The 27,100-nt window shown below is 37.4% G+C and overlaps 5 protein-coding genes across 6 annotated transcripts in view; 1 reads left to right on the top strand and 4 right to left on the bottom strand.

Moving 5' to 3' along the window:
* The window catches only part of LOC109539351 (caskin-1), a 143,200-nt gene extending 131,918 nt beyond the window's left edge, over positions 1 to 11,282 (bottom strand). The window contains exon 1 of the mRNA XM_019907043.2: positions 10,928 to 11,282. Within this exon, the coding sequence (XP_019762602.1) occupies positions 10,928 to 10,943 (16 nt within the window). The 5' untranslated portion in view covers positions 10,944 to 11,282. The remainder of the gene's footprint in view (positions 1 to 10,927) is intronic.
* A 7,520-nt stretch (positions 11,283 to 18,802) lies between these two features.
* On the bottom strand, positions 18,803 to 22,276 carry LOC109539374. 2 transcript variants are annotated; one of them, XM_019907080.2, is made up of 9 exons: positions 22,183 to 22,276; positions 21,931 to 22,072; positions 21,514 to 21,772; positions 21,231 to 21,415; positions 21,007 to 21,180; positions 20,728 to 20,948; positions 20,471 to 20,669; positions 20,196 to 20,417; positions 18,803 to 19,954 (listed from the first exon to the last, which is right to left on the bottom strand). In XM_019907080.2, the coding sequence occupies exons 3-9, from the start codon at positions 21,747 to 21,749 to the stop codon at positions 19,842 to 19,844; spliced, it is 1,350 nt and encodes a 449-aa protein (XP_019762639.1). In that variant the 5' UTR covers positions 21,750 to 21,772; positions 21,931 to 22,072; positions 22,183 to 22,276; the 3' UTR covers positions 18,803 to 19,841. The 2 variants fall into 2 exon arrangements, with proteins under 2 accessions (XP_019762639.1, XP_048525551.1); XM_048669594.1 differs by having other exon boundaries at positions 21,931 to 22,257.
* A 216-nt stretch (positions 22,277 to 22,492) lies between these two features.
* LOC109539375 (V-type proton ATPase subunit E) lies at positions 22,493 to 24,629 on the top strand. The gene is made up of 4 exons (XM_019907083.2): positions 22,493 to 22,704; positions 22,822 to 22,997; positions 23,613 to 23,781; positions 24,008 to 24,629. The coding sequence occupies exons 1-4, from the start codon at positions 22,672 to 22,674 to the stop codon at positions 24,308 to 24,310; spliced, it is 681 nt and encodes a 226-aa protein (XP_019762642.1). The 5' UTR covers positions 22,493 to 22,671; the 3' UTR covers positions 24,311 to 24,629.
* On the bottom strand, positions 24,617 to 26,253 carry LOC109539377. The gene is made up of 7 exons (XM_048669595.1): positions 25,932 to 26,253; positions 25,762 to 25,873; positions 25,582 to 25,667; positions 25,433 to 25,528; positions 25,304 to 25,366; positions 24,966 to 25,046; positions 24,617 to 24,912 (listed from the first exon to the last, which is right to left on the bottom strand). Exons 1-7 carry the CDS (start codon positions 26,004 to 26,006, stop codon positions 24,643 to 24,645), a joined length of 783 nt encoding a protein of 260 aa, XP_048525552.1. The 5' UTR covers positions 26,007 to 26,253; the 3' UTR covers positions 24,617 to 24,642.
* Positions 26,254 to 26,328: 75 nt separating this feature from the next.
* Positions 26,329 to 27,100, bottom strand: part of LOC109539373 (N-acetylgalactosamine kinase) — an 8,347-nt gene continuing 7,575 nt past the window's right edge. Inside the window, exon 8 of the mRNA XM_019907079.2 lies at positions 26,329 to 26,587. Coding sequence (XP_019762638.1) covers positions 26,365 to 26,587 — 223 coding nt within the window. The 3' untranslated portion in view covers positions 26,329 to 26,364. The remainder of the gene's footprint in view (positions 26,588 to 27,100) is intronic.

Consider the following 27,100-nt stretch of genomic DNA (forward strand, 5'->3'; position numbering starts at 1 on the left):
ACCGATTTGATTTATCATTTCCATTTTCAATTTAATTGATTTTCGTCCAACGATTTATGTTAAAGCGTGTAATTTTATTATTTATTTGGTCGGTTTTGATCGGAGCTTTAAGTTACAAGTGGCGAGACAACATCACTGTTAACCTCTCCATTGTTTGGGCTTTCGGCTCGTGTTGTACTTTTCAAAATCGCTTCATTAGCATATCTTAATTATACTTTAAGATCGGATGGTTCCACTGCAGCTGAGGCCTCGACGGTTTCAACAGAAATGTTGCAGAATTCAACATTAAACAACGTTATGTTATGCATTCAACGCGGGACAATTTACGGGCAGGTTAAAGCTGGATTAAATGTCTTCACGAACGGGTAACGGATTGGGCCGTTCCCAAAGGTGTCTTCCCAATTTCACACGCTTCCAAACGGCACCAGGAAACGACCGGTCGAGGCCCTAAAATGGTCAAAAACAATAATCATCGACCGGCCATGTCACTTTGAAGCGCGTTTATGCAATTAACCATATGGTTTATTTATCTGGCGAGCATCAGCGACTTGAAGCGCTTTGAATACTAATTTGATGATAAATCGTCGAAAAGCTCTTTGCCTGCTAATTAACGACATATTTCAGCATTTTGGCCGGAAAGGCAACTTTGTTGCGTATAAAATTGCAAAAATATTTCGGCCTTTGATTGATTTAATAATTTTTTTAAACCCCTGCAAACTAAAACTGCTGGAAAAGTGCAACTGGCCAAATTGTCTTCGAGCTCTTGCTGAGCATCACCAATCAACCAATTAGCAAAATTAACAGGGAATAAAATTCAAACTCACCGGGAAATAAGCTGGCCTGCATGGGATGACGTCACGCGTAAAACCTTGTTCTTCAGACGCCGCATAGTGGAGTATTTGCAACCCCGCCTTACCACTAAACGCTAAACAGTATAGACAAAAGTGCTAAATCTCTATTGGATCAAAACCCCATTGATGGTTAATCGTTGATAATTCTTTACGTAATGGGAGGCGGACCGATCACGAGAACGCTATTTGTCGATGATCATCGTGTATTTCGACTTTTATAAGTTAATTTACGTGACCTTAGAACAACGGCGATTTTTATTTAAGCACTAATTTAAGCATGAAACTGAACTAGTTCGTAGTAACATAGTAAATTGGTCCAGAAACTGATACATGTAAGTTGAAAATGTTTGAAAAATCGACAGAATAAATCAAAGGATTTTAATGAAACTTGCGCATATACAGGACCCATAGTTTTAAGCAGCCCAGTTTTGAAAATTAGATTCAGTCATAACAACATGAGTGAGGAAATTCGAGTAGTTTTAACCCAGAAAGCGAAATTTGAGAGTGCAAGATGATGCCAAAATTTCATGTTTTCGTCCCGTAAGAATTGCAAAAAACCCTTGGCTTCATCGAAATATGACTGACATGGGAACAAATTCACGACAATTTTGATTAAAATCCTTTCCATCATTATTCCGATATTTAACAAAAAAACACTATTTGATCGTAAATAGCAGAGCAGCCCGACATTTTTTCTTACTAAAAGTTAAATACGCTTTTAATCATGTTCTTACGGGACACCTTGGATATTAATTCATTAATATTCCAGAAGTTTGAGGAGAACATGATATTCTTCAAACAACAAACAAATAATGCTTAAAAATTGGGCTGAATTTTTCAAAATAAATCGACTTTTAAAGACTCACAAACATATTTGTTGCCCGCACCAACTTTAGAAACGGTTATTTTACACGGTAATGAAAGCTTCCATTTGTCCACATTCAAACCAAAGTCTTCAATCTGTCCAAAATCTACAAGCCTTATTCTTATATTCTATCTACACTTATATGAAAAAAATTGCATAAAACTTAACTAAGATAAGGAGCATTTCCCATCATAGAGAATATCCCACATGAACCGATCCTCATCTATGCATGGGACTGATAAATTATTAACCTTTTAAATTGTCATAGTCGCCATTTTAATTGAAATAAATAGTCAATAAATTGACGATAATTTAAGGTAGCGCTAATGCAGGTTGCGCTGTTTAAGATTTAGTGGCCATGCAGAAGGGAAAGTGATTGCCGATCCTGGAGTTTTGAAATGCTCCCACTTTGTTCGTCAGTTTTTTTACAACAGAAATTGGATTTATATTTACAGTCAGTTCAACTGTGGCATTAACGGAAATCGGCCTAAATAGACGAATTTATAATGACTCCGGTCAATATGGACCAAAAAATGGAAAAAAAGTGAGTTCCAAAACTGTGTAATAAAGTGTGATTTTTGTCGACTGAAAAGCTCAAATAGATCATTTTGCATTCATCAATAAAACCTCGAAAGCGCCTCTTTCCCAAAAATCCCGTAATTTTAGCAGGTCACTCTGTTAACACCCATATTTCAAAAATTAAAACAATTATCGAAATGACTGTTACAGAACCACATTGAACGAATTTTACGCACCCAAAGTACAAATGGAACATTCGTTTGCTTCATATGAATGACTATTATTAAACAAAATACAGTAGCCAGAGAGAAAGCGGATTTAACAATTGAAAAACAGCATTTTTAGCCACAAACTCGTGTTTAACAGAATCCGCCAGATATCGTATTCCCAAAGATCTGGCTGAGCTCGATGCGACTCAGTCACGCGAAGTATTTATTTGTGTTTCCCATTATGCTAAACACATGTTCTGCAGAATAATGGGCATGCATTATTTATTAAATATATGTAACGATATCCGTAATCTAAGTCATTTCTATTAATGACAAATCATAAAAAGTCATTAATATAAAGGGGTTTATTGAAATGTTGACCTAGACGTGAAGTGAATTCAATCGTGTCTTTGTCTTCGTTACCTTCTGGTTGTAGGTAACTGATATCGTTTGTAATTAAACATTAGAACAATCAAGCATTCATGTTTTTAATTATGTAAAGTGTTTCCTTGAAAACTGCAGAGCTTTTTTCACTGGGTTTACAAATTCATCTAACAGATTTATAGCAAGAAGCTTTAACATCAATCAAGCATTAAACTTACATTCAGCATATTATTTGCACATATTAAGTAACCCACTGGTGGTTTCTTAAAAAAAACGAGGCATTTTTCAAAACAAGCACCTTGATAAACGGGCGGAATTGCCACAGATCAGCAAACCCATCATTTGGAACTATAATTTTATTTCCCACGCCAATTTCTGCTGGGTCTTCCGGTACAATTTCTGCGCAAATCGCCGATAAAACCGCTTTTTACGTCCTTCTCGACCCAATGGAAAATATGGTGGGAAAGCTGGGTTTGTGTGGTTAAAACATGTTTAATTAGCAAGCCATCGGACCTTGAGTAGGTGAAATTTTGACACCCGATATTTAATGCGGTTATGGCGATATGACATGCGATCAGTTAAAAAAAAATGCAGTTCTTGAATCCCCAATTCGATAATTCCAATTTATCGGCAAGATTTGTTTTTGGCGATGTGATAATGTCATTCTTCGAAAATACCCGGACGGTTAAGCCGTTGAAATGATAAAAAAATTCATTAATAAGCTAATGAGTATGCAAAATGATTATACCAGCACCGATTTTCAACTGAAACTGGCAACAGTTTCTATATTTGGAAGCTTTGGTAAAATCGAATTTTTATTTGGGGTTTCGTTAGCACGAATGAGTGGAACTTCATATATGGATGCTTGAAAGCTTACACTCATCAAACCGACACCTGTATTTTTTTCAGTAAGAAACGCGCAAATTTTAGAAGCTTATTAATATCATGCTTTAGCACGTCTATACACTGTACGTTTGCAGATAAATTTCCTCTAATTTTTAAATTGTTTATACCCTCGCTCTTCAATTAAATAGAAAACGATGCAAATCAGCAAAAAACTACCAAAACTCAACGTAGCAACAATACACGGTTTCCTCTAACTTGCGCAGATGTTTTAAAATTTTTTTCACTTTAGTCACTCACACAACCTTAATCGTTTCTGTTTCCTTTGTTGAGATGCGAAAGTGTTCCTTAACAAATTTTTTTAAGAATACGGCAGTCACTTGTCTCAAATTTGAGATCAAACCGTAATTTTTACTGTTGCAAAATCTCGAGTTGCTGCGTTTTTCGGTTTGGGAGTTGATTTTAAGTGAGATCCACCAGATGTTCGGAAAATTTATAAACTTCAATGACTTCCGAAAAATCACCCATAGGACTCTTCTGATATTTTCTCAGTTTTTATACAAAATCTTTTCAAGTTCTGTATTCGACAGTTTGGAATAAGCAAGTCAATTACAAGCTAAAGCAGTTTCCCAATTTTATATCCAAGTTTACGGGTTTCGGAAAAATACTCCCAAGCTCAGATTCTCCTGATAATTCCTCAGAATGTGACCCAAACTTTTCTCGTTCTTATGCCAACATCTGAAGTTGCTGCTTTCAGTTATTTGGGAGTTTCGATTTTTTCTCAAGCTACACCACAAATTATTAGCATTTTACGTCCAAGTTCAAAAGCTTCCTAAAATCAGCCAACGCTCGGATTCCTATGAAATTCTCCCAGCTTTTAGCTAAAACCTTCCTGTTTATTGTGAAAACATTACAAGTAACTCATTCCACAGTTTTGAGAGTTACAATTTTTTGTTCAGTCCGTTTACCGATTCCGCTCCACCACAAGCAAGAAAATTATTTATTTTTTGCTCAAGATCAAGGGCTTCTGTAAAATTAGCCTACACTGATTTTCTAAACAATTCTAAAAATGTTGACTCAAACCTTCCTCGTGCCTGTGCCAATATCTGAAGTTGCTGCTTTCAGCTGCTATTTGGGAGTTTCGATTTTTTTTCAAGCTCCATCACAAGCTACAAAGGTTCTTGAATTTTATGTTCAAAAGTTCAAAAGCTCCCAAAAAATCAGCCAATGCTCGGATGCTAATAAAATTCTCCCAGTTTCTGGCTAAAACCCTCTTGTTTATTGTGCCAAACACTGTGCCAGTCGCAAGTTTAACCACCCAGTAAAGCCAATTATTAGCCCATAAAAGCCATTATTCTTCTAAATAAATTACCTACTGTGCCATTTACTGTAGGTAATAATTAAATGCAGACATATCCTAGCATTAAGCCGCACGTGGGTGTAAAGAAAAAATGTTACAGCAGTCACACCTCAAAAAATGTATGTAACATAATAATACCAGATAAATTTTTATTTCGTTCAGGAGCGATATTTTATCGGTAATTAACAGTCTTTGTTTACGACTGGCTCCGTTGTTTTTCGACTGTGATTAAATCACCTCGTATATCTTGGGAGCACAGGGCATGAACATGGGGAAAAACCAGAAAAAAACACGATGAGGAGCAGTTCGAACTAATGGAAAAAATCTGTTGCCTTCATGCGCTCCCGTCGCTGTTTTCCAACAGGAAAATTGAAGATATAGAGCTTCCTTTAGCAATAGCGAACTCAATTATCTCAGCTGCCGAGTACCATTTACATAGGAAACGGAATAAATCCATTTTTCAAGCTCGTAACAGGCAGGCCCTTATTGTTTGCGTTTCTTTTAATTAATTTTTGCTTCCAGCTAATTAAAAAAAAACCTTTGTTCCACCTTCTTATCTCCCACCGTGCTTTATATAAAGCGTTTATGAAAACAAAAAAATCCGAGAACCCCACAACCAATGACTGGTTGAATTTCGCATGAAACTCCGAATTTACGCTTGCATTAACCTATATGAATTCATTACCGGCATATTTACTGGGCTCTTAATTAAAAAACTGTTAAGTGGTCGGCAAATATGGTCGTAAAACCTCTCAAATAAAGATATTATCTGTGGCATTAAGATTTTCGTGTAAGTTACAGTTATCCTCATACATAAATTTGCTACTGACAAATTTGATTCGGTACAGGAAAGTATAAATTCTGGACTTTATACGGCTGGTAATTGGGTAGTTTGGTTCGATTAGCGCAAATTAAACAGCAATTTAACAAAACGCTCGGAAAACTGGCTGGCTAAAGTAAAAACAAGGAAACATCGAGGTTAATGCGAATCAGCTGGGATGGTTTTAGCTTCTTATTTAGTCCTGTGTGAATTTATTATGTTAATATTGAAATTAATCTAACATAATAAATTTGTTGATAAATCAACAAAGACACCTTCTTGGTGCAAAAGTGCGGACAAACTTAACTAGAGTCCCTATTAAGCAATAAGTACGGTAATATGAAATGAGGAAATTGGACATCTGGCCTACTAAACCGAACAACTGTATCGATATCTAATTTTACATTCGTGTGGCACTAATTTTCCGTAATGAGTAGCATTTGGATCGTATTGCTCACTAAAGGATTTTCAATTGACAAACACTATTCCCATCCTTATTGAAAAACGAAGACATATTGAAGCATGTTAGTTGTAAAAACGATTCAATCCCAAAAAACAGACTGTTCGTACAGTAACAAAGTGCAAAAGAAAAAATGGAAAGCTCTAAAGCTGGGGTGCTTTAGAGCTTTCCATTTTTTCTTTTGCACTTTGTTACTGTACGAACAGTCTGTTTTTTGGGATTGAATCGTTTTTACAACTAACATGCTTCCATGTGTTTCAAGAACTTAATATTGTGTGCTTTGGACTGCCTTTGGAATAACCAATATGTTACCCCGATTTATACCCGATAGATTTTTATTTTCGAAAGCCACAGACCATGGACTTTGAACTAGACTCGAACTCCCCCTAGAGTATCGATCCAAAAATAAATAAAATACCCCCAAAAAGAGCCAGTTGGGCCTGAAACCTTCCAACTATCCAACCATCTGCCTTGCTGAATGTAAATCCAACCAAGTCATTAATAAAACCGTATAGGTAGACAAATAGCCCTTTGCACATTGAACACCTGTGCTTTGGTACAAATTACCCGATTTTGGACTTCAGTTCGGATGTAAACGCGACTACGTTCGAACCAAATGCCCACCACCATCACTTCATTATGGTAATCTGATGGTGTTCCTGAAAAAGGCAGGACCGGCTTGGCAGGAAGGATGTGACGAATCTGATTTTAATCAAACAAGGACGACAAACGTGAATAGAACCAGATTTGGGACCAATTGGCGAAGTAAAGAGTTTTAATGTCAGAAGATCGAGCGCATTGAAGATGCAGCTGAGGAAGAAGAAAGTTGGGCAACAGCAAAAATCATGATGTTAACAAGCAGATGCAGATTTCCTGGCTGAAATTAAATCTTAACTGGAGGAATTCAAGATTTTCATCCATGATGCTTCAAACCTCTGAAGAAATGTATGAATAAAGTGGTTTAGAAGACCTAAAACATTGGGAACTACTGTCTCAACTGCTCTCGTTAGCAAAATGTTCCCAAAAATGAGTTCACCACTGTGTGTTCAATTTATCATGCTTTTAACCGAAGAGATGCAAAAGGCATCTGCTAGATTTAACGATAATTCTTTAAAGGAAAATTATCGAATTCGTCCCTGCACCTAATTGAAACCCCAAGAGTCGAACCCAAAATTGCACCATCTGCTGTCGGGGCACGTGCCCCATTTTCAGCTGCTGTAATTTCCGCCAGATTTCGATGGGTGGACACCCAGATCGGGTGAATGGAAGCGAGCTGCCGCCCAGAAAAAAGCGAATAACACAGATTAGTGTTAACCACGAACAAATTGAGTGGAAACTAACAGCACCAAGACACGGAAAAAAGTCCCGAAAATGGCATTATCAATTTTAGTCCTTAAGCGAAATCCAATAATGGCTGCTTTCAAGACAACTTCCTAAGAAACCACTTATTGACAACCGAAATATCGGCAATGCCACGCACAGACTTTCACCTACGCAACACGCATTCCGCCCTGTCGATCACGCACTTCCCTTTGGCCGCCCCAAAAGCAGCCCCATTTACCCCCCTTGTCAATCCCTCGTTACGACCAAATCCTGTGGAATTTTAAAATTAGTTCCTTTTCCTCTCGACGTTTCTAAGACGAACTCAGTCGGACTGAAAGCTGTGTGAATGATGAAAGTCTCACAATGAAGAGTTTCTTTGAAGATTGCACGATGCGATGCAGAAAAGTGAAGGAAGGGCTAATGAATCAAGCAGATAAACAGAAGTGTGCTGAAAAAACGCACTTTTGCATAAATCGAAGATTAATGCTTGAAAACATCACAAAAAGAGCGACCAGTTGCACACAAAACTGGGACTTTTTTGGTAAAATTCATGCAGCAAACTGAATTTTTTAGCCACCAGGTAGTAGGCCTGGGTAACACTGTGTCGAGTTGCGCTTTTGAGTTGTTGCCGCTCTCTGAGTTTTAACTCATCGGTTAATGAGTTATAACTCTTGGTCGAAAAGAGAACTTTATTTCGATTTGGTCTCAAATTCAAAGGTAAAACGGGCATTCGAAAAAGACGATAAAGAAGACCAAACGTCTGGGTCCGAAGACGACAAGTTTTCTTGTTAAATCAATTTCTTAATTTTTTGCATACCACTCTGGGTTTGCCAGTATTTTACGGAAAAACGTTAGAAAAAACTGCGTTTTTCTGTTTAGAGAGAGTTTTGTTGAGAAATATTGACCTAAAAGTGAAGAAACCGGAATTTAAAAAACAAATTATCCACAGCGACCAAGTGGCGAGTTTTCCAAACAATTAATTATAAAGTTTCGTTTGTTTTGTTCGGGAAAATATTTTTGGGAAACAATCCGGAAAAAATATTAGGGTTTTGCACGAAATTCGAATGGGAATTTTTTTTACAAGGCTGTTAACGAAGCGAGTGTTCCAATAAAATTTATTTTATAATTTTTCACAGAAAATAGCTGAAAATTGTCAGTATTTTTAAGTAAAACTAAAAAATTCTGCGTTTTTTGCGTAGAATTAACTGCTTAATAAAAACTTTACCAAAACTGGAACGACCTGAAATTTTGAAGAAACTAAAATTCTTCAGAGCAATCAGGGCGGCGACTTTTCTATATAATTTTTTGAAAACTTTTGCTCTGATCGTTTGTTTTTTCAAGATAATCCTAATTACTTTCGGTACAAAACGACATAAAAGTATCCGGCTTTTGTGCCAAATGCGAAGCTGAAAAGGGTTTTCTAAAATTACCTTGCTACAAATTGCTAGAAAGCTATAAATTTATCTTGTAGTTTTTCGCGTAAAAGACTTTCATATTGTCAGTATTTTTAAGTGAAACTCTTCAAAATAGAGCATTTTTGCGTAAGAACTAGAGCAAGAAAAAATTCAGTAAAAACTAAAACACCACAGTTTTTTAACAAACTCTACAGTCTTAAGAGGGATGGGGATGGAAAAAACCAGATTTAAAAATAAACATTTACCAGTCTGAGCGTTTTTCCCAAAACACATCGCCGAATTTTGACTTACTTTGGGACTTGCGGTATAAATAAAGCCGGCAACATGGAAAAGCCTCATCCATCCCCCTATCTAATATTATGAATTTCCGAATTTATGGGAAACAGCTGGCAATAAAATTTAAATAGTGGGGAAACGGAGGAACGTAAAATTTGTTTTAAATATTAGTCGTGTGTGCACGTGACAGGTTTACGGCCGTTTGCCAGTTTCCAGTTGGCAAGTTTGAGACCAAGGGGAGTTTGGTAAAGCTCCAGGAAAGGAAGTGCCAACTTTGCTCATGTCAGCGTTTACTAAAACAACTTTTCAAGCAAGTAAAGCATTTCCTCCTGTAATTTTTCAAAGCAAAAAAGTATTTTTTTATATTAACTACTATGAACGTTCCAGATTTTGCCGCAAAAACCGTTATTATCCAGCTGATTTCATGAATAAAAGACGTGGGCACTTTGAAAAATTATGAAGAATTCCCTGGACGCAAAAATCAGCATAGCGGCCCAATTGGCCAGGATTATCGACGTTCGAGAAGCCAAACAACCAGCATTTTTTTCGCATTTATAGCACTAATTCCCTATCGATCTTATGCAATCTCATCGGTTTTAAGTGCGCTCGCATTTAGGTTGGAAAACAATTAAAATCAATAATTTGCACGTCTAAAGATAGTGGTAGGTTGTCGCCCTATTTACCGGCAAAACACAAATGGAAATTCCATTGCCAATCCGCACTTCCATTAGGTGTGGATTGTTATTTGATGAGAACATGATTTATTTGGGTCAATGGAATGATCGGGTTTTGAGGCGATTTCGGGAAAACAAACGCACAAAGATTTTGCGAATATCAATTGCTCAACTTTTATGGAATCAAAATGAGGCACATTAATGGCGAAAGCAATTAGAATAATATCGATGAAGAAGTTAGAAATTAAAAGTAGGCAACATTAATTGGTGCAATCCTTACTTTTTATGATAAACCCAAAAAAAACTTCAGCGTCCCTAAAATAATAATTAATAATGCACTCAGTTTTTCACTTTCCTCTCATTTACTTACAGAAAATAGCAAATTAACCCCTTTTCGAAGAGTTGATAATGAGACAAATTTCTAAGCCACGATTCGGCTCATTTCTTCAAGGAAAAAATTTTAAAAATCAATAAAAAACGGTTTAACCCTACGGAATTATCTACTGAACATTTTGCGGATTTTGTCAATGCTCTTAACTGCGAAATTAATCTCTGACAAATAAACTGAGTTCTTTAATGGGTAGAAATCATTTGGATCAAAGGAAAGGGAGGCCAGCAGATGAAGGATTTTCGGGATTAAAAATGCCTAAAAACTGTTAATAAACCACAATACTTTCAAACAGTTTTTGACGAAACAAAACACACAAAACGAAAAAATATTACATTTCCTGGCCACTAAACGGTTCCAAACTAGAACTTTTGCGAACATCCTCAGGAGGTACCACATAACACTTTGATGATTTTGCCGCTTTTTGGCCCATACCAAAACCCAAAAGCCTGACATAAAAAACCATTAAATATCAGTGCAATGTTTGACAAAAACCGCATTATTCAAAACAGCGTGTTTTGTCTGAATTCGAAAACTCACCGCTAATTTTTCTCATTCTCGCATAAAAGTCGAACGCCAATGCAACTTTAGGAAGCACACAAATCCAGAAAAATGCCCACTAAACCATTCACAGTCTCCGAACAAAAACAAGTCGCAACTCCAAAACACAAACAAAGTCACTTAAACCAAAAACACTCTTCGGTCAAAAGGAATAATTCGGTTTAGCTGTAAGTCTATGTAAGATAATCTAAATTTTTGCCTATTTATTGGAAGATTGAAATGTATGGGAATACTTCCGGTTATCAGTCCGGGAGTTTACGTAGATTTTACGGGAGAAACCGGAAAATCCGCGATGACGGAACGATACAACACAATCGAATGTTTCTTTGAACGTTGAACCGCGGAAAGGACGAATCCAAATGCCCCGTTGCCGGATTTAATTCGGCGAAAATGTCTAACGCTCGGGCGAAACAGCAACTTCGGGCCCTAAACATGTACTTTTTGCAATTTTTCCATGTTTGTGTCATAGTGTATATAGTGTAAAAGAACTTTGGAATTTTCCAGGGTTTTTGTTTTGTTCACCTTTTCGAGTTTAAAAATCCCGACACCAATCATTTTGCGGAAACATTTATTAAAAATCACCCAACTATTAAATCAAGAAATGCAAATTTCACCCCAATTCATTAAACACGTCTAGGTTTTGTTGCACTCAGCAAGTTTCCCTAGACCTGCCAATTAATTGGCCATTAGGCAACATCGGCAGGATCATGGGAGACAGCGCGGTGTTCGCGCAAAGGCTTTTCAAGGCCTACTATCTTGATATCAGCAGGAAGGTCACGATAATATTGAGCTTTCTATGACGAAATTGTCTAATAACTACATAGTTTTTACAAATTTAGGAAATAAACATGTCCATTTTTGTAAAAAACTTATTTGCGCAGGATTAGTTTTATGTAACTGGGCGAAAAACAATCTTAAAAAAAATATTTTTCCAAATTTTTGGAGCATGTTTTACCTGCAATTTTCCTCTAGTTGGGCCAACAAACTATGAAAATAGAAAAACCAAGGAAAATGAGAAAAAGTAGCATTGACTCAGTAGAAATAGAAAAGAAAAAGTAACATAGAAAAATACTTTTACAGTACAAATACCGCAAAAATTTTACATTGATTCGATAGAATCTTTGCGGAGAAAGAAACGCTTCAGGACGGAATAACTAAGAAACAAACGACAGCAGAGAAAAATGCAGCATTTCTTCTGAATTCATGATTACGAAACAAAATAAAACACAAAAACTGCAAATTTATTTTGCCTTCAATTTTTCAATGTGCAAATGTATTTTGGCTTCACGAAATAAGCCAGAAGAAGGAATGAACATATAGAAATTAAACGCAGAACGAGGACAGCACAAATTCACCATCGATTCAGTAGAAAAAAGTTTACGTGAACTAAGAAGCAAAATAGTCAAAGGAAGAAATGAAAATAAAAAGCGTAAAAGCGTCACAGGAAAACATGAAAGATTCACAACCGAATGATAGCGAAGCAAAGTGGTCAGATGTAGGAAAGAAAATAGGAAAAAGAAATGAGTAACGAAATAAGCAGAAATCTTATGAGGAAACGTGAAAATGTTAAAATATTTAACGGCAAAATAATTTAGACAGAGAATAAGGAAAATAAATGACGAGAAAACAAGTCAGCACAAATTGAACCTTTAATCAGTAGAAATTTTACGTGGAAACATGGAATCGATTAAGTAGTAAAATTATCAGAAGACTAAAAAATTTGAAAATTGAATGAAGAAAAACCAAGACAGCACAAATCAAAAAATCAACCTTGGCGCAGTAAAAATCTTACGTAAAAACTCTAGAACAGAGTATTTATGACGCGAGAAAATTTTGAAACAGAAAATAAGGAAAACTAAGGCAGCACAAATTCAGCCTTGATTCAGTATGAGGCTTACGTAGAAACAGGAAATAAGCATTTAGAACCGAATGCATAAGAAGCAAAATAATTTGAAGAATGAAGAAAACAAAGAAAAACCATTTTACAGGACAAATACCAAACAAATTGTGCATCGACTTGGTAGAATCTTTACGAAGAAACGAACGAGAACAAAGAAAACTGAGCTTTTGTTTTGCAAATACAAAAGTACAGATATATTTTTGTTTCAACCAACAAGTCAGAAGAAAGCAGGACAGGAGAAGAAAAACGAATTTGCACAACTTGAACATTAATTCGGTGAAGCGCTTACTAAGAAATATGAAAAGGTTGATAAAGAAGCAAAATAGAACAATTTAGCCAAAAACGCAATAAGCAAACCATAAATAAACATTTTAACAACCTCTGACCGTTCGATGCCCGGATATAAAAACCATGCTTCTTGATCTGGCGAAAAAGCTTTGAAGAAAATCATTAGGAATCAGAACGAATCTAATTAGCAACTTCATTACTCTTTCAAAGAATTGAAGTCTCCCTTGTAAAAAATGACGCTGCACTTTCAAGTTGCGCCACTCCAGACTGGATTATATTTGTTTGAAGCTCTACGAAAGCGTATCCAGACGGACATGTAGACTCTATTGTTTTCCCGCATTATGCTTTTATGTTTCAGACATGGAGTTTTTTCGAAACCTGCCACTTAGAGATGAAATTCTTCCAGACGTCGTTCCATCATCATCTCTTATCTCCCGTTTGAGAACTCGAAACTTTAAATTGCATGTAAACAGTTTGCAAACATAATTAATTGACACTATTTCACTTATTGTGCGTCGCTTTCGGCCCAACAAAGTCTTGGAAAAGTTTCAAATAACTTTGGTAATTGGATGCAAGAAGAATGGCTACCAATTTTTCTGTTTCTAGTTTAAAGCGCGCGTTGTCTTTCGCTTTGGCAACAAGGATTTTGTTAACACTAGAATGTCTCCTAAACAGTCATACGAGCGTGACTCTCTAATTTAACGTCGCATTCAAGATATGTCTATTTCTTAATTTGCAAGCTAACTAGAACATAGTTCACAGCCTGTAGCAAATCGTTCGAATATTGGCGATTGAAATTGCAAGATCGTGACCCAAAGTTTCGAAATGATAGATCAAATCGGCGGCAGGCCAAGCCTGCAGAAACACCGAATGGTAATTTTTAAACGGCTAAATATTGCAATCTACGTCAACGTAATTGACGAATGAAAAATGATATTTGCTGAATTATTGCAACTCTAACAAATTGCCATCGGTTTGTCAATTTCAATAAAATCATAGCACAATTAGCAGGATACGGACCGAGTGTTGCAAGCGGCAGCAGCAGCATTGTAGCATAACCCAGTCAAAAGAAAATACAGATGACTTAATTAAAATGGGCAAATAATAAAAGGAAAGTTGGCTTAAGTTGAAAAAGGAAATGCTTTCACTTTAACAAAAAAAATACATTTTTATTAAAAAGCTTTTGGCAACATTTTCTGCTGTCGACCAACAGAAAACCGTTTGTTTTTAATTTTGAATATGTCCCTTCATTTATAAACGTATTAACTAAAACACAAATAATGACTAGAACGAATTGAAAAAATTACAGAATCAACGCTCAAGTTTCAGCACTCAATTTCTATCTGTGTTTAATTTTACGAAAAAAAACTAAACAAAAAGAGTTAACTTTCACAGCCATTGCCAAACAAGTGTTCAAATTAAGTTTCCAAAAAATGCCAAATAATTGTTCAAGAAAACCTCAATTAACACCAAAAAAACTTGACTTAAAACTAACAAATTAGAGAAAGAAACTGCTGCTGCTTCCGCCTAAAATACCGTCCAATAAGACCACGAGAAAAAGCGAAAACATATTATGTTCAAAAAATAGGGACTCTCTTAACTTTTACAACCGAACCGAAGTCTTGCAGGAAGAATCCACTTTCATTCTCGCATTAGCCAACTTAAACCCGCTTCAAGATTGGGATTAATTAATAACCGCACTGTGAACTCTTCCTTATTTCCCTTCACTTAATTCACTTTTTCTTCCCATTTTTTTCTGCAGAGATAAGTTGCAAAGAAGATGGTGAGTAATTACTAGATTCCGACGCGAAAAAATTCTGCAGTTTCAAGTGACGGCTAAAAATTAAACCCCATTTAAATACAACGGGTTGAAGTTGACAAATTGCATGAATTGATAAAAGGGCCTTTTGGGAAATTGAGCGGCATCGGAACGGCGAAAAGTGGCTGCATAAAAGATAAAATTGAGAGTTAATAAAGGAAATCTTCCGGACAATTCAAAGCGTTTCTATTAAACAATAATTACTTTCTCCCGTTGAATTACCGCAGTTATTACTTAATTATTTCGCGTTTTTTTAATTGGTAAATCTCAGGCAACCAACCCAGACATGCCTCGTAACTCGTTCTTAACATTTAACCATAAGGTGCTAGTAAATTCATTGCTATTTGTATTTTAAGTTGTAAAATCCTGCAGTCACGATCCAAACATCTATTATATGAGATCTTGATTATGCCGAGTAATAATTATTGCTGGAAATTATTTATATGGGCAGCTTGTGCAATTAGAAGAAACTCTTTGGCCGTTTAAGTTTAACCAAATCACGTGTATTATTCAGCAACTGTTCTGAAGGCATTAATTATGAATCTTCCCACATTAGATTGTTCAGGATTTTGCCTAAATGTTCATAAAATTTTAAGAGTATGCTCATTAAGAAGACATAAAATGCAGAAACAGGTCATAAAGCATGCGACGTTTTCGGCCAGTCATTGCGGATGTACAACAGAAAGAAGTTTTTGAAAGAACTAGGCAAGAGATTTGCTAAAAATAGGGACCCTTCACCTTTGGCTCAAAAATTCAGAAAAACGTTGCAGTGCGCGTAAATTTTGTCTGAATGTAGTCTAATGTTTTGTTAACAGCCTGTCGATTCTTGCCCTTATAATGCAACGGAATATTTTTAATTGCAACGTCCTTCCTAGCGGTTTCGTAACTTTTTGGGCTCAAAAATCATAAACACATTGTATTACATGGGAACTTTGCCTGGATGTAGTGTGATGTTTTGTTAACACCCTGTAAGACTTCAAGGAAATTCTTGCTCTAATAGTCACTGTGGGTTTTTTTTGTTGCAGTGTCTCTTTTAGCGGTTACGTAAGTTTTTCCACTAAAGCTCGCTCCATTCTGAAAAATCAGAAAAACTTTGTATTGCATAGAAATTTTGACTGGACGGAGGTGGATGTTTAGCAAACACCCTGTAAAAAATTTCGGTCGCTTCTTGTCCTAATAGTAAAACTATGAATTCCTTGATCTGCGGTGTCTCTCTTAGAAGTTAGTGGCTTTTCAGTCTCAAGTTTGCTCTATTCTGAAAAATCAACAGAACTTTCCTTTGTAGAGAAAATTTGTCTGGATGTAGAGTGATGTCTTGTTAACACCCTGTAAAAACTTCAAGGCAATTCTTACTCCAATAGTGAAACAGTGGGTTTTTTGTTGCAGTGTCTCTTTTAGCGGTTACGTAAGTTTTTCGACTCAAGTTCGCTCTTTTCTGAAAATCCAGAAAAACTTTGCATCTCATGCAAATTTTGCTAGGACGAAGCTGGACGTTTTGTTAACACCCTGTAAAAAATTCAAGACGCTTCTTGTCCTAATAGTGAAACTATGATTTTTTCATCTGGCTGTCTCTCTTAGCAGTTGGTAGCTTAGCTTTAAAAACTATGATTTTTTAATGTCTGTCGCTTAGCTCAATAAAAATCGCAACTTTTCAAAAAGAAAGTTTAAATCAAAGATAAAAATAACAAAAAATGTAAATGAAAAAAAAATGCAGTTTTCAAAGTGATGACTTGAATTCGAATTAAATTCTTCAAAAGTTTATGACTGATAGTGCCATATAGATAATATATTAGCACAGAACGAATTCTAGGCATGGCTTTTAAGCTTTCCTATGACTGTTTTACTGTTATATTTATCTGTTCATATTAAAATTTCGATTTAGTTCCAGCCTTTTCATGTTGGACTAAATCCGGCAGTTTATGCGAAATCGCCATATTTGTGTGCCATGTAGGCGTATCTTCCACGAAAACAGAAAAAAACACTACAAAACGTTTCAATATTGACTCCTATTCTTACATAATTGTACAGTGGGCGGTTGTATTGGATTGGCTAAATGTAGTCCCAACCTTGATCGATAGGTGATAGGTCGGGACATCCTGCCGGCCAATGGAGACAGTTTTTCCTTACATTCCTAACCAGCCCTTTCCTCAAAAATGTTATAAACACGCCTAAGACGATTTATTGGCATGCTGGGCTGGAATCTTCCAAGCTTTCGCCCAACGAACATGTTTGGGATATAATGGGAGGAACATTACAAAACGCTGAGATGGAAAACAAAAAAAAGTGACCTGGCATGATTTTATTGCGCCCTGTGAAGAGAAGATGCGTAACTGGCAAGGTTTTGGCCAGTGCTTAGGACGCAAGAATATATTGGCTGTTTAAAACCCAATGTAAATTAAAATATATATTTTTTTAGTTTAAATTGGACGATTAAATAATGCAGAATTTGTCTCCTACAATTGTACACGTGTGCTTGTAAGAATTTGTTTTTGAATTCCCAATCAGCACTACTATTAAACGAGTTAAATAAAACTAGCTTGAGAACGTACACAAATCGCTATTTTATATAGACATAAAAAAATAAAACAATAACAAAAAATTGGAGAAAATAAAGAGTGGCATAAAAACAGAAATTAAAGTAAAAGACGGGAATTGGGGCTACGAAAACATACCTTAAATCTTCAAGCCTCCTGGCCAATCGATGTTAATCTGGTCATCATCGCCGTTGGGTCTTTTTCACTGCAAGCTCATGAACTCTATCAATATGTAAGACGTGTATCTGATCAGCAGCAGTCCAAAATCACAGCAAACTTCCGATTTTCCAGGTTAGTCTTGTCTTTTTTCACATCTTGACTCCGTAAAGACAACACCGGGGTCAAGCGCCCGAGTTGTTACAGAGTTCAATGGAAATAATTACAATAAAACCACACAAATCTACAGGAAAAGACACTAGAATTCACTGGAAAGGCACACGGTTGGTAAGACCAGGAAAAAGTCGCCAGTCCCCGACAGTATAAATTTTTTTCCCAATAAGTACACTAAGGGGGGAAGTTTCCCTAATAAAAATAACCACTATTTTATATAAAAGAAGGTTGGAATTTCGTTTCTGTCAGACTGTAATATTGATTACTATGTTAGTAGTTGCGCTGTTTGCGAAGGGCGACGCATGGGAGACCGGCCGTCGTTCACTGGCACTTGGAGCGTCGAAAGGAGAGCGTCGCGACGCTTCCATGCTCGAGCTACTTTTTTGGCAACGGCGATTTCCCATGTTGTTTTGCTTCATTTTGGGGATGAAAATAATTTATTCGAGCAGTCCGATGTGGTAATTCCAAGGACATTTGTTATTTCTGACTTCGGAAGATTAATCACTTTTCAAGATCGTCTATTTTCTTTTGATTTCGCGATGAGTTGAAAAAACAAATTTTAAAACGATATCACTGAACAAATCGCATATAAATGACGCAAATTTTCCCCTAATCCACTTCGCAAGACCCTGATCTAATAACCGGGCGAACGGACTGGCAGACGAAGGTAATAAGGATAGTCGTTCATTAAATTAATGAATGTTGTGCATTAGATCCAGCTAGTAACCTGGACCCCTCATAATTAGTTACCTAAAACGGACCGAAGCGGTTATCGTCTTATAAATTAACCATCTTGGGTCGAAGACAATGAGGATCCGAATCGAATAGAATAGGTGAGAAGACATTTTCCTGGAATGGATCCCGCTTGTTCAGATATCGGATGTAGAGGACCGCTTTTCATCTTAATTTCGGATTTCCTTCACTTATCGCAATTGATACAATCAGAACTGATGAGGATCAGGTAAGGGAGCAAAATTGTAAAACCCTGAATATACCATTTTATTATCAATTAAATTGCACAAAAAAATTGCCACTTGAGATTCTATAACAAAATCTAAATCCGACTACATCACGTTACAAATACGTCTAAAAACCAATGCCTGACATCAAAACACTGAGTCCAAGTCTTCTATTTGGATTTGGCTTATTGGCAAGATAGTTTCCCACAGAAAGTGTCTATATTACATCTACCACAAGAGTCTATAGACAGCTTAAATTAACAAATTCCTCTAAGCTAATAAATAAATAGATCCAACAAAAACATATCCTGAAAGTTACCGCTCAATAATTTAAAAAAATCAAATCAGCAAATCCTCCCTTTCGTTTACCCCCAAGCCTCAACGAAAATTTGGCCCACCACTCATCATCCTAAATATCACAGTAAATTTTTGCGCTTTTCGACTAGAAATATTAATTCAGAAATCATGGGTGAAAACATGTCAAAAGAGAGCATATTCAATATACTAGTACTTCACGTACACCTGTTTACAAGTGCATGAAAACATTCAATAAAAATGACCTAATCGGCCTTCATTACTGCGTTTTGAGCCGATTTCTTCAAAACTCTTATCGATAACCCCAGAAAAAAATCGCATACTTCTCTGTTTACAGGTTCGAATTTCTGAAAAGCCGGCAAATATTTTCACTTAGCCACTAACCGGCCACCAAAACCCCGATCAAAGGTCAATTTCAAAATAATTTAAGTACAAAAAATATCACAAATAAAAATACTTTCGAATCTCGCCATATACAATGAGAAAAAGGAACTAAAAAGAACAAATTCGCGCAAATCAGCGAAGAAAATACTAACAATCATCGACATCAACAATTGCCGAACCGAATTTCCCATTCCACACTGAATTAAACAAATAGAGTTTGACTTAAACTAGATCTAAGCAACTGGTTTAAAAAGAATAGCAAAAGCAGCTTTAGTAGTCGTAATTTGGCGAATTAAACACCAAAATATGAGACTTTCAAGCGAACCAGTTCAAATCAAGTTTTAAAACATGGAAACAACAAAATCTAATTCTCCTCATAGCGGTGCTTGTCCTCGTTTTTCCAAGAACTTACCTGGATATGAGGAGGAGGCAAGAAGCTCCTCAGCGATTGGATCAGCTGAATCGTATCCATCAGAGCTGCAAAATAAAATTAACTATTATTCCAACAGCAGGCAAAACAACTCGATTAACTAGACATTTTATAGAAAGTTCAGATAAGATCAAAGCTTCAAGCGTCATCATCCGAAAGCCGCACTGTGGGGCTCTCAAGGACTCCCCTCGGAATATCATCATAGTAATTTCAAAAAAATGGTTGTTTCATTGTGCAAGCAAATGGAAGCTAGTGAATTTTAAGCGTAAAGCAAATGCAATTACTTACTTTTCTGTAGGGCTTCCGATTGTTTTCCGTAGGGCTTACACATGGCAGGCCGCACGTAAGTCTTCATTCTCTGCATATTCTTCATGACTTCGCTGAACGCTCGCACGATTTTCTCCTGCCCTCCTTCAGAAAGTCGCTTGTCTTCGCCTAGACTAACTGTGCTGGATGTGGCCCAAGCGCCGTTGTGGAGCGCCAGCAAGTCCTTGTTTGAAGCGCCCAATCCTGGAAGATTTCCTGCGATTATATAATTTTTTTGGTTGTTTTCGGTGGATTACCTTCCAAGTTTTCAATATTGGCCCGAAGAAAGTCGGTTAATTTGTGATCCATCAAGGGTAACTCGAAGTGTTGCTTTTGCTGCTGCGCTTGGACTGCTGCCGCCTGCTGCACCTGCTCTCTTTGCTGCTGCTGCTCTTGGTGTTTTTGTTGCTCTCGCTCTCTTTTAGCAGCCAAGTCCATTTGCTGTTGCAGGTGAAGCTGCAATAATCGAAACACTGTTAGTTTCGCGGCGGTTTTCACTAGAGGGTTTCAGCACCTGTTGTCTTTGCTTCTCCAAGTTGGCGTTGATTTTATCCAAATTTTGCTGGGCGATCACTCTGCTCTGCTGCTGTAGCAGAGCAGCAGTGATTTCCTGCTGTGAAGGCGCTACGGACTTCGGGCGCTCCATTAGTGATTGCGTTTTCGGATCCAGCGCCTGTTGCCCACTCAGATCCACTGCTCCCAGGCCGGGAAAATGTTCCTTTTGACTCTTCCGCTCTATTTAGTAAAATAGTTTTTCAGTAAGCAGGTTTTTTGGGCAACTTCAAGCACTCACGTCCTCGAATTTCGCTCCCCGATGAGCTTCGCTCGCCCAAATATCCAGGTGCTAGATGTTGCAGCGTTTTCTGCGTTAACTCCATTTGATTCTTGTAGTATCTGCAGGCGGGGTTTGGGCAGTTTTGCACGACTTCGATGATAAACTCCTTTTCCATGCCGAAATTTTCGCGACCTAACAATGCCCTGTTATAATTGTTGTTTCCTGGATATTCAAGTGGTTACCTATGGTGTAGGACTCCATCACAGCCCTCACAGTGGCTTCGATGCCCAAATGCAGCCCGTGCGGCCCGTTCATATGCTTCAGCATTACAGCGTTTGCAAAATGCTCAAATGGGAGGATAATTTTGCCATTTTCTCGCAAAATCAGTCGGCCTTGCGAATCCAGAGTAACGCGCGACGTCATCATCCTAAAGACGCAAAACACCACAAGGAAATTAATATCCCTATCAAACGTTAATTGGGTAATGGATTCAAAGGATAACTAAGCCATTAGCATGTGACTTACTGTAAGTAGGTAGCACTGGGCAACATCGACGACTCCTTTAGCTCTGTAAAGCACTGAAGAAGCTCGACAGAAGGGTTCCAGCCTTTATTTTGCAAATAGAGCTGCAAAAGCATGTAGAGCTTCTCCGTAACATATCCAGGCCCTGGAAACCCCATTCCGCCCACTGGAAGGTCGCTGGCCGAGGCCTGTTGCAAGCCTTTGGCCAGAACGTTCTTCATGGTCTCAGCTAAATCCATTGCAGCCTTCAGTGGAGATTAATCTGGTTCAAAAGACAAAATGGCTCACTCACGAAACTTCCACATGTAAACTACAGGCCTTTCAAAGGCTTATTGTGCAGTGAATTGAACGAACCTCCTAATTAATCGAGCAATTAAAGCCCAATTTAAAATGCGCGATTCGGAATGGAAAATCACTTACCTAATATCCTCAATTAGAACTAGCGGGCGTCCGGTGGCCTAATTTATTCGGGATGTTCGCGGAATTCGCATTTTCGGCGCAAAAATGTTAAAAACTTGTTGGAAACTCCATGCTAGAGGCAAGTGTGGCCTTAACGGGCTTACTGAAAATATCCCGGTTTTTAATATGTAAAGTTCAATGTGTTCACTTAAGTAAATATATAGACGATCACATGCACTATATACAAAGGGAGTTTGATCTATTAATACTCACTTTTCATGAATTTATCTTGTTTATAAATGGCAATGAAAATGGAGGTTGATTGATCGGCTTGACACCGCTGGCAGTTACTGTTTTGAAGCAGTGTTGCCGGCGGTGCCCGTACAACCTTCTTATTTTTGGACGTAGTCCATATCAGAAAATTACCTAAATTCTTAGCCTTATATTGTACTTCACACTTTGCGTTAGAGAAAGCAGAAAATTTTGCATTTTTTCCCGATACGTAACTGAAGAAACGCAATAGGAGTATTGAAGAATTTTAATTGTAAATTTTAATTAATGAATGTCCTCCGCCCAGTCCGCCCTCTGTATCTGATAAAATGGTGGTCACATGACAGCCAAATGTCACCTGCTCCCATCATATGATCAATCTACAACTCAGTCGAATCTGTTTTTCCTCCTGTTAAAGGCGTAGTCAACTGATTCTCTAAACCTGATCAGTATTCTTAAGTTTCTCCCCAAAACTCTAAGAAAACCACAGCCATGGCTCTCAGCGACGCGGACGTTCAAAAACAGGTAAAAACCTCCATAACATTGCTAAAAATCGCTTACAAGTTAACCAAGACCTATTCAGATCATGTAAAACATCCCCAATTATTCAATTGAGCTCTACTATGGCTGATTTTCTTCTAGATCAAGCACATGATGGCTTTCATCGAACAAGAGGCCAACGAGAAGGCTGAAGAAATCGATGCCAAGGCTGAGGAAGAGTTCAATATTGAGAAGGGCCGTTTGGTCCAGCAGCAAAGGCTGAAGATCATGGAATACTACGAGAAGAAGGAGAAACAAGTCGAATTACAGAAGAAAATGTAAGTTTTCAGGACCCTTTTGGTGACTATGTAATAGGCAACATCTCATGCTGGTCATGTGATTCGCATTTGACTTGGTTTTAAGGAGGGTCTCATCAATGAGTTAATTCATGTTAGTTTCTGGAATACCATTGATTTCCTCCTGAGGACGTTAATATTAGATTAGTCGGGGTTGAGTAGTTTAAAGCTATGAAAGTAATTGTTAGTTCGAGTTCAGAGTATTGTGGTTCAAACAGCTTTTTAAACAGTTTACGGGACATGGTTTGCTTGTTATGGGGCTTTTAACCAACCTTTTCCGTGAAGTTTTGCAACAATTTAAATTTTGGGGTTTAAGCAAAGGATTTATGTTCGTCATGTTTCTTAATTGCTAGTATTTTTGTATATATACTTTTTAACAATCGGGAGAAACCGTTGGTTTTTCACATAAAAACAGTAGAATATAGATCGCAGTCCCAAATAAATTAAGTGCACTTGAAGTTTTTTCAGTCAACTTAATAGAATCCAAACGATTTAGAACATGAATAGGAAGGAAGCGAAATAAACTTTATTTCATGTTAGATATAAAGACAAAACTAGTGAACGCAAAATCTCACAAGTTTTCTTTTCACATTACAGTCAATCTTCAAACATGTTGAACCAGGCCCGTTTGAAGGTTCTCAAAGTACGGGAAGATCATGTGCGGTCTGTACTGGAGGATGCTCGTAAGAGGCTGGGTGAAGTCACCAGAGATCAGGGACGTTACGCCCAAATTGCTGAGTCTTTGATTTTGCAAGCACTCTACCAAGTAAGTGTCGTATTATGTGTGTTCACTGTTCCTAATATGTGCAATTTCGTTCCTCTTGAAAGTCTGGAGGTTTGAAATTATTCCAAAATCAGTTCGTTTGCGCCAAAGTACAAATGCGCTTAATATTCATCACATTTGGCCTCAAAAATGCGTTTGAGTGATTCATTGTGATTCGTTTTCAATGTGCCCCAACTGAATGATTCTTGAATTGAAAATTTTATCTCAGCTGTTTGAAAACAACGTAATTGTTCGAACGAGACCACAAGACAGGGACTTGGTGAAAACGGTTTTGCCAACAGTGGCTACTAAATATCGGGATGTTACTGGGCGCGACGTCAACGTAACCCTTGATGATGCCGTCCAGCTTTCCCAAGACATCACTGGAGGAATCGACCTGTACACTCGTCAAAACAAAATCAAGATCAGCAACACTTTGGAGGCCCGTCTGGAGCTCATTTCCCAACAGCTCATTCCACAGATTCGTAACGCTTTGTTCGGACGCAACGTCAACCGCAAATTCACCGATTAAATTGCTTTATTTTGGAAGCAAATTATTGTAGGAAGCTCTTGGAACAGATGTGCAATGGTTACAGGTCTTTGCGGGCTAGTTTCAAGGCTTCAAGTATTTCTAGTGTGAAAAAAATATGCGCTAAATCAGTTCTTAGCAAGTTGTATGTATCTCCCTTATTATGTATGTAAATATTTTCAAATTGAACCAGACTTCAGTAATTCCTATACAAAAAGTATTACTATGTTTTGACTTTGGTTTTGTTATTGTTGTTGAATTTTTAGTTGGAAAGTTACTCAACATCCGTTATAAAATAAAATAATGCAATTTATTCCATAAAGCGTTGCTTTATTTTACTTAAAAGTGTTTTTTCCTACTCCTACATGCACATTTGTGTGATTCGTGTCGATCAATGGCGCGGTATCAAACCCGTTCGATGCCAGTTTCGGTTCGTCCCATAGGGGCGGAACCATAAGAGTGCTTTTATTGGAACCATCTCCGAATTTCACGGTTTTTTTCGGTTTTCCCGCTGGATTTCCGGTTGCTTTGCATTTTCTGTCCAGAAAAATTGCCGGTTTGCGTACGGTCAAGCCACTGGCGCCCACTTGCTGATGGCTAGAGCTCTGGAAAAAAGTGTTAAGGGTGATTTTGCTGGTAAGTGGGCGGCAACACCTACCAGGTGTGAGTTAGTTAGATGTTTTCCTCGTCCGGCTTTATACTCTTGATATTGCGAGATAACACACAATATCGCGTAAAGCTGTAAAAGACGATTAAAAGTGCCTTCAAAAGACCAAAAATTACACACTTCAATACAAAAAGACCGATTCTTTGATTAAAAATTGAGCGCTTTTGCTAAAAGACACAAACAGGACGCGGTGCAACTTTATATCAAATGAAATTTTTTACTAGCATTCGATTATGTATTGTTTTCAAAACCGCCAATTTTCCATCCTCTTGTATATTGAAAGCTGGATATTGTTTTATTTTTAAACCGTAAATAAACCAATCACTTACGTTCAACGCATTGAGGAAGAAATCGATTGTTATGAGAATGGCAACCGAAGGATTCCATTGAAGCTAAAAAAATATTGTTGTGCTTTTTTAATTATTTTTATGTTTGTTTCGTTTCAAACCCCCACTTACCGCATGTATGAGCAGTCCGTGAATAATGTAGAAAACATCCACTATAGTGAAGACAGTCATATTGCAAATCCATGGGAGCAGCAGGCATTTTAAGTCCTAAAACCAGATAAGAACCACTGTGGGTAGTTAATTCGATCAATTTGACTTACCCTGAATATTCCATAAAATAGAAAAACTGTACTGACGACTCCGGTTGAGGAAAGGGCAAAAATTAGGGCTGAAAACACGGTAGATGCTGGAAGAGACTATAATCAACTACCTACCTTGCAAAAGTAGCTGCGATCTTTCATAAAAGTGCAGAAATTAATTAATTAAACTTGTCCACTTACTCCCGCTGGTCAAATCGTGGTCAACCAAAGAAGACTTGGACCTGTTGCTGATAAAGCGAATCTCCTCATGGAGAAGATAAGCTGACTGAACTGCATTCACTGTATAGTAGATCTAAAACGCCCCCAAAAGCCATGAATTTTGTAGAAATTTAATAAAAGCTGCAACATACTCCTGTATAAACTCCACAAGCAATGCTTCCCGGTCTTACAGACTTCCAGCAACAGCATGAGTGTAGAATGGTCATGTTCAGTTAAGCATTCTTATATTAAATTGTTCACAAAAATCACTTTAGTTATGTAAAACTCGGCAAATACTTCCGATTGCTAAACAGTAGCTGATGTAGCTATTTCGAGCGCTGCCGTAAGACTGAAGCGTCCACATTTCCCTTTATAGGATAACACCCGGCAAAAGGGAGGCGCCAAAGCCATCTTCAGGTGGTTCATCAGCCAAATGGCTTTTTTTATAGAAAAACTTTGCTGAGTGGAAGATTTTCCTCTCGTAATGCGGGAATTAAATCGAGGTGATTAAGCACGACCCATCGCTTCGGTTAACAAAACTTTCGAAAGTTTGCTGGCCCGGTTTTATTCACATATTTAACATTTTCACACCGAGTTTGTATAGATACAAGCGCCTGCTTTGGGGGCAGTGGTGAAGACGATGGACTCAAAACCATCGGTCACTCCTAGAGGCTTGTAGAAGTTCTGGATGAGGGCGTTTCTCATTTTTTCGACGTTTTGAGGCGCCACTAGGGAAACGGTGCAACCGCCCCAACCTGCCCCTGTTAATCGGGTGCCAAACGAAAATTCTTTTGCTAAGTCGACAATTCTGGAAGAAAATGCAATTTTCTTTTTAATTGCGTTCGGTTTTTACGCAATTTTGCTATTTGGAATAGTTTGTATCAATATTTTTCAGCTGTTGCGCAATTTTTCCTACACAATTCAAGACTGAAAGTACAGCTTTTTTGACAATTTCCTGTTTGGTATTTTTGGTTTCAATGCATTCTAAATAGTTGCAACCCAACTTTTCAAGAAGTTCTCTTTTTCGATGTTAAGATTATTTGTATTTCCGGGCTTATATTTATCTCGTCGGTGAAGTGAAGACTTTAAGAAAGAAAGCTTGAAAATATAGAACACCGAAACGCTCCAAAATCTGTATCTGATTAGTATAAGAATTGTTACTTCTTGAATTCAAGCATTTTTTGAGGAAACTGCCAACATTTCCTTATCGAAAAATTTCCTTGCTAAAAAAGGCCATTTACTTCTCTCTAGAATGACGTACAAATGAGCGTTCTTGCTCATTTTGCCTCCGAGAAATGAGCAAAAACGGGACGGAAAACAT

Source organism: Dendroctonus ponderosae, unplaced genomic scaffold (genome assembly GCF_020466585.1).
Source record: "Dendroctonus ponderosae isolate FM_Combo_2020 unplaced genomic scaffold, Dpon_F_20191213v2 Dpon_F_20191213_9, whole genome shotgun sequence".
Classification (NCBI taxonomy): domain Eukaryota; kingdom Metazoa; phylum Arthropoda; class Insecta; order Coleoptera; family Curculionidae; genus Dendroctonus; species Dendroctonus ponderosae.

Bases quoted from the DNA above. Each gene is read 5' to 3' on its own strand.
- LOC109539374 (XM_019907080.2), bottom strand. From the start codon at position 21,749: ATGGATTTAGCTGAGACCATGAAGAACGTTCTGGCCAAAGGCTTGCAA. The intron at 21,181-21,230 runs GTAACCACTTGA...GGGCATTGTTAG, and splicing joins GATGGAGTCCTACACCATAG to GTCGCGAAAATTTCGGCATG. The intron at 20,949-21,006 runs GTGAGTGCTTGA...TTTACTAAATAG, and splicing joins GGGGAGCGAAATTCGAGGAC to AGCGGAAGAGTCAAAAGGAA.
- LOC109539375 (XM_019907083.2), top strand. From the start codon at position 22,672: ATGGCTCTCAGCGACGCGGACGTTCAAAAACAG. The intron at 22,705-22,821 runs GTAAAAACCTCC...ATTTTCTTCTAG, and splicing joins ACGCGGACGTTCAAAAACAG to ATCAAGCACATGATGGCTTT. The intron at 23,782-24,007 runs GTAAGTGTCGTA...ATTTTATCTCAG, and splicing joins TTTTGCAAGCACTCTACCAA to CTGTTTGAAAACAACGTAAT.
- LOC109539377 (XM_048669595.1), bottom strand. From the start codon at position 26,006: ATGACCATTCTACACTCATGCTGTTGCTGGAAGTCTGTAAGACCGGGA. The intron at 25,874-25,931 runs GTATGTTGCAGC...GGGGCGTTTTAG, and splicing joins CTTGTGGAGTTTATACAGGA to ATCTACTATACAGTGAATGC. The intron at 25,047-25,303 runs GTAAGTGATTGG...CGTCTTTTACAG, and splicing joins TCTTCCTCAATGCGTTGAAC to CTTTACGCGATATTGTGTGT.